The 6,000-nt window shown below is 44.6% G+C and overlaps 1 protein-coding gene across 1 annotated transcript; it reads right to left on the bottom strand.

The window, feature by feature from the left end:
- Positions 1-2,270: 2,270 nt before the first annotated feature.
- Positions 2,271-4,645, bottom strand: LOC101782464 (40S ribosomal protein S3-3). The gene is made up of 5 exons (XM_004972701.3): positions 4,491-4,645; positions 4,086-4,405; positions 2,992-3,046; positions 2,771-2,902; positions 2,271-2,651 (listed from the first exon to the last, which is right to left on the bottom strand). The coding sequence occupies exons 1-5, from the start codon at positions 4,518-4,520 to the stop codon at positions 2,502-2,504; spliced, it is 687 nt and encodes a 228-aa protein (XP_004972758.1). The 5' UTR covers positions 4,521-4,645; the 3' UTR covers positions 2,271-2,501.
- Between the last annotated feature and the right edge of the window lie 1,355 nt (positions 4,646-6,000).

Genomic DNA, 6,000 nt, shown 5'->3' with positions numbered 1-6,000 from the left:
CAGGACGATGAGCCGACTGCGATGGTAGATGGTGCAGCTAAAGAGCACAAATGCATCTTTCTTCAGTAACATCGGTAGCAATGTCCGTGAGTGTTGCCGCTGCAACCTAGGAGGGTGCAACGACAACCTCATCCTCAGGAGTGTTAACGATGAAGCGACGACAAATGGCAGCGCAATGCAAACCCGATCTTTGATGAAAAAAGAAATAGCAGCAACGAATTTGGTATAACTCCGGGTGCACGTAGCAGATCTCCACACCATCACGGAGGCACCTAGCAGATCCCCCACCTTCTTCCCGTCGCTTCGGCTGGTCAGCCCTGCATCAATGGAGACTCGACTTCGCCAGGGGTTGCGTCGCTTTCGCTGGTCAGAGGCCAGGGGTTGACGGCGCTTTCGCTGGTACAGGGGTTTGGAAAGTGACGTGGTGGGCCAGGGGTTCCATGACGCAGACGGGTTGACCTCTGCTAAACTTTAGCAGCATTTCCGGTTTGGTTGCAGCATTTCCTAAAGCTCAGGTTTGGTTGCAGCATTTCCTAAAGCTCAGGTTTGGTTGCTGCATTTCGGGTCACATCGAATGTTTAATGTTAATTAGAAGTATTAAATATAGGTTAATGATAAAAATAATTATATAAATCAAAGCTAATTCATGCAATGAATCTATTAAGTCTAATCAATCCATAATTAGCTTATGCTTACTGTAGAATCACATAGGTTAATTATGGAAGGCTTAATAGATTTGTCTCGCGAATTAGCCTTTATTTATACAATTATTTTTGTCATCAGCCTATATATAATACTCCTAGTTAGCATCTAAACATCCAATGTGACCCAAGCTAAACTTTAGTTAAGGATCCCAACCCCTATATAACTCAATTGTGGAATGTCCTCTCGCAAGTAAGCCCCGTTGCAATGCAGATGGCAGCAACCGTCTCCAACCAGCTCTTCGCCCTCTCCATGGAGATTCGGATGAAGGATTCCTCATCCATTCCACCATGGGCACCGTTGCTCCCGGCGCTGCTGGCATCTCTGCTCCAGGCCATGGTGATCCGGCCCCTCTTCGTCATCACACACCATTGGTTCGGCCTCCTCGTCACCAAGCTTGAGGAGACCTGCCCATCCATCATCTGGTTCTCGGCGTCACCCCTGAACCCAAGAGTGCTCCAGGTGCTGAACCAGGTGGCATCCGAGGTGATCCACGTCCTTCTGTCGGAGCAGACCTCGCTGTGGGTGGTGTACCTGCTGGCGCCGCACCTGTTCGACGTCAAGTTCAAACTCAAGGTGGAGGTCGGGATGCTCCGGGTGACCCTTCTCCTCCTGCTCAGGAACATGGCGCGGCTGCTTCTTCGGCTTGCCACGGTCATGTCGGCGCTCATGGAGAACTTCGGCCGAGTGCACTAGCCTCCAAACCCAGTCCCAAGCAAGCGTGACTAGCACACAGGTGAGTCAGGAGTCCAGACTGCAGAGTACTGTATACAAGTATATTTCCAACTGTATGTACGTAAGACCATGTGCCAGATCCTAATTTCTACTGCAAAATTTTGTTATTTGAATTTAAGAATAAGAATTTTGTTCTTCAGGGAGAATATGTTTGTACGCTATGTGACACAGTAATATAGAACTTTGCATTCGGTTCATAAGGATGAATTTACTTCCAGTGTTTAAGAGGATGAATGCGTGCTATACAAAACCTTGCGTTCATGTTCGTGCGCCAGCCAGCCAGAAAGAAGCTAAATGTTGTGAACCGCATAAAAGGAAAAGTCACTACGACCAGCTTAAAAGTAAACAAAAAACTAACGGGCACCAAGGGATCCAGACGCTCAAAACAATTACATACACAACCAAATTTTCTGCATGAGACAGGAACAGAAGACTTCTGTCTAAGGCTTGTTTAGTTACTAGGATGTCAAAATTACTAGTAACACTGTAGCATTTCTTTTGTATTTATGAATTATTATCCAAATATTAATTAGGCTCAAAAGATTCGTCTCCAAAAGTATAACAAAACTGTGCAATTAGTTTTTAATTTCATCTACATCGCATTTCTTTTGTATTTATGAATTATTATCCAAATATTAATTAGGCTCAAAAGATTCGTCTCCAAAAGTACAACAAAACTGTGCAATTAGTTTTTAATTTCATCTACATTCAGTACTCCATGCATGTACCGCAAGTTTGATGTGATAGGAAATCTTCTTTTTGCATAGTGCCAAAGTTAGGATTTTGGAGTGAACTAAACAAAACCTCATATCGAACAGGAACAGCACAAGGAATTGACGCACACCAGAGCAACGAGAATAAGGAACCATAATTTCGCATCCAGTACATATCAAGGTAGCTTGTCTCGGCAAAACTTAGCTTAAACAAAAGTAACACGGGACCAATACATAGCCTCTGTCCACAAAGCTTAAGGTAACCAAGTGTCTTCGCATTGCCCTTATCATAAGATAGAAACCTAGCTAGGACTGCTCAAACTGCCATTTCACGGGACTCTGTTGGGAGCTTTAGACCTCAGGGACCAGGACCGGAGGGCGCAGCTCATCCTCCTCCTTGGGGGCGTGGATGGTCACCAGGTCCGGCAGAGGGGTGATCGGACCAAGCTTGCCCTTCGGGTCCCAGTCGAGCATGATCTTCACCTTGATGCCAAGAACACCCTGCACAGCACCACACATTAACGACATGTCAGATAAACCACTGAACAAATTGACCAGCACTCTAAAATGAAACTGTCTGACAAGACAATTAACACAGGTAGCAAACATCAAACACAAACCTGTCTGAGAAGGACGTGTCTGACAGCAGAGTCAATGTACTCGTTCACTGGCTGACCAGAGGAGATCATGTAGCCATCCTTGAACTTCATGGACTTGGCTCTTTGGGCCCTGAGCTTTCCACTCACAATCACCTACAAGAGAATGCATAGAACTTTAGCACTACATTCACCAAGTATCGAAAAATGATCATATTTGCATTGAAGTACACAACAACACTCACCTCACAACCCTTGGCACCACTTTCCATAACAAAGCGAAGAACACCATAGCAAGCCCTGCCAAGTAAACAAGCATGTTAGTATGTATAAAATTTAAGTACAGTATAAACCAAGGAAAGAAACCAGGCATATTTCACACAGATTAAGAAGCATCATAAAAAATTAATGACCCTTCATCATGATATTAAAACAACATTCCATAAACCACAACAAGCACAGAACTAGTTATTCATACTACCCAACATAGTAGATAACAAGATTCACACAATAAAGGGAATGATTAACACTCATGTAATAAAGAATGTGAGATAGAGTTAGTAGACAAACAGCAGAAAGAATGTTCATCTGTGGATCTATCTCTCAACGGTTGTCTGGCCGCTGCTACTACAAGAGCAGCATTTCCTCTGTGCACCAGCTTAACTTCCCACCATCATAAAAGAAAGCAGGACACAACTAATACAGGTGCAAAAATGAAGAATTTATACTGTTATATACGAACCCTAGACACTAACAGATCACAATAAATGATGCAACTGATTCTGTAACAAGGGTTAGACAAAGTATCAAAATTGTAAAATTACTTATAGCACACTTCAATATTATTTAAATTTAAACAAATCAATCAAGTTGCAGTACAACTTCTGAACTATCAACAGTGCTTAAGTAATGTGAGACAGATTTAGTAGACAAACAACAGGAGATGAGTCGTTTATCTGTGGATCTGTCTTAACGGTTGTCTGGCCGCCGCTGCTTCAAGGAGCAGCATTTCCTTTCTGCACCAGTACAATATCCCACCAACAAGGACTGAAGGCAGAACATAAATCACTAGTGCATAATTCTACTACTCACAAACCCACTAGCAATTCCAAATAAAATACAAACAACTTCGGAATAGTTCACCTTACTACAATTTCTTAAATTAAGCATCGTCAGCAAAGATCTCATAAGCAGAAGCACAAAATTCAAAACGTCGTGAACCATCTATATCTAATTCAGTGCATCATCATATACAAACTACATATCTACCAAGAGCATACAAATCCGTAAAATACCACAGCTAGCAGGTATCATGGAAAGGAATTGCATCGTGCTATACCTGCGGACGGCGAGGCCTCCGAGAAGCTTGTAGCGGAGGGACTCAGCCTGCGCGATGGCGCAGAGACCGCGGTTGACGACCTTCTCGGCGTAGAGCTCGACACCGTTCTCGGGGAAGTTGAACCGCTTCTGGACGACGGAGGTGAGCTCCCTGATCCTGCGGCCCTTCTCGCCGAGCACGTTCTGGGTGCGCGTGGCGCGGATGATGATCTCCGTGCGCATCGGGGTGACGCGCACCTCCACGCCGGAGTAGCCGTCCTCCGCGAGCTCCCGCGTCAGCATCTCGTTCAGCTCCGCGTAGAACACACCATCGCTGACGAACTGCACACACAATCACCCCTGTCAGATCCATCGATGCGAGGAGGCAAAGGGAGGGTGGAGTTAGGGTTAGGAGGAGCTCGTGTACCTTCTTCTTCTTGCTGATCTGGGTCGCCATGGTTGACGGAGGAAGAGGAGGCGCTCGCTGCGGCGGCGGCGAGCGGTGGGGAGCGCTAGGGTTTTCGGCGAGTGGAACGGGAGGGAAGTGGCGGCGCGAGAGGAGGGGGCGAAGGGGGAGGAGGGTTTTTATAGGTGGGGCGCCGGGGTAGGGTTTGGTCGCGCTCGAGAGAGGGATGGATGATGGCTGCGTGGAGAGGACTGGGTGGGCTGCTCAGGCCCATATTTTGTTGGTGGGCTCATTCTTCGAGCTTGAGATATGGAGAGTGACTGTGGGCTTTTCGTTTTGGGCTGAGATGGGCTTAGTAGTGTCATGCGAAGAAACACACTATTTATTTGGTCTGTTATTAAATTATTAGCCCATGCAAGTGAAACCTTCTCTTTTTCTACAGCCAGATTACGCCATGCCAAATAATAGCCAATAGTGGCTAAAATTTAGTGCGGCAAAGCTTGGACAAATTTGGCCTCAAATAAAAAAACTGATGCAATGTTGAAATCCATACTTCGGTCTTTCAAACACTCCTGCAAAAAAAAGACTTGTTAGATCATTCTCCACACTAACTTTTTTCCGTGACTGTTGGATTTGGGTACAAGCTCGTAGGCCACATGTCTAACCAAGATAACTGACGTATTTCTTAAAAATATAGTATAAAAAATGAGAATTTCGAGCATGACGTGTTCATAGGCCACATTCATGCGTCCCTTAGAGCAGGTCCAACGTGGGCATACATGCATGATGGCTTTCGGATAAAGTTTGACTCTATGTAGATACAAAGTTTTGAGGTCACCGAATGCATAAAAAAACGCCATCTTTTTACTGTCCTATACCTGGTACTCTCTCTTTTTTCTACCTCCCACCTCACCTACCATGAAGCACCGGAGACTTTTTACAAAGTCCCTCTCACAATCTGCAAGCTACTACTTTAATTTCATCTTGGCATCCGAACCTAGTGGCATTTGAGGCTACCAGCTCCATCGTCACGTTGAGCCTAGCTTGTAAGAGCATCTCCAATAGTCTCCCTTTTCTCAATCCAACTATCATATTGGAAGAGTTGATAAGAAAATAGTGCTCCAGCAGTCTCCCTTTATATTTTTCTTTTCCCAATAATTATTGCAACAACCCAATAATTCACCCCAACTCTCAGAGGAGTTATGCCTCTCACAATACGGTAGTTGGATTAGGATGAGATTATTAGGAAACTGCAAAAGCAACTCTCTCAATAACAGTGAAAGTGATATTAGGACATCTCTATTAACTACTTATTAGAAAATATTTATCGGGGACTGCTGAAGATTCTCTAAGGAACTATGTAAGCTTAGATATACCACAATAGGGAACATGCTATTCTTTTATTATCTGTTTTCTCAAAATTCTTAAGCTCATGTCTATAAGTCCTTAGATGTCTATCCAACGGCCTGCCACTCTTTTTCTTGCTTTGGACAAAAAGGCATTCCTGGTTGTGCCTCCTCCTTGATCAAAG

This window comes from Setaria italica, chromosome VI, assembly GCF_000263155.2.
Source record: "Setaria italica strain Yugu1 chromosome VI, Setaria_italica_v2.0, whole genome shotgun sequence".
In the NCBI taxonomy this organism is placed as follows: domain Eukaryota; kingdom Viridiplantae; phylum Streptophyta; class Magnoliopsida; order Poales; family Poaceae; genus Setaria; species Setaria italica.
Note: the sequence above shows the minus strand (reverse complement) of the source record. Positions and strands in the feature narration are given on the sequence as shown.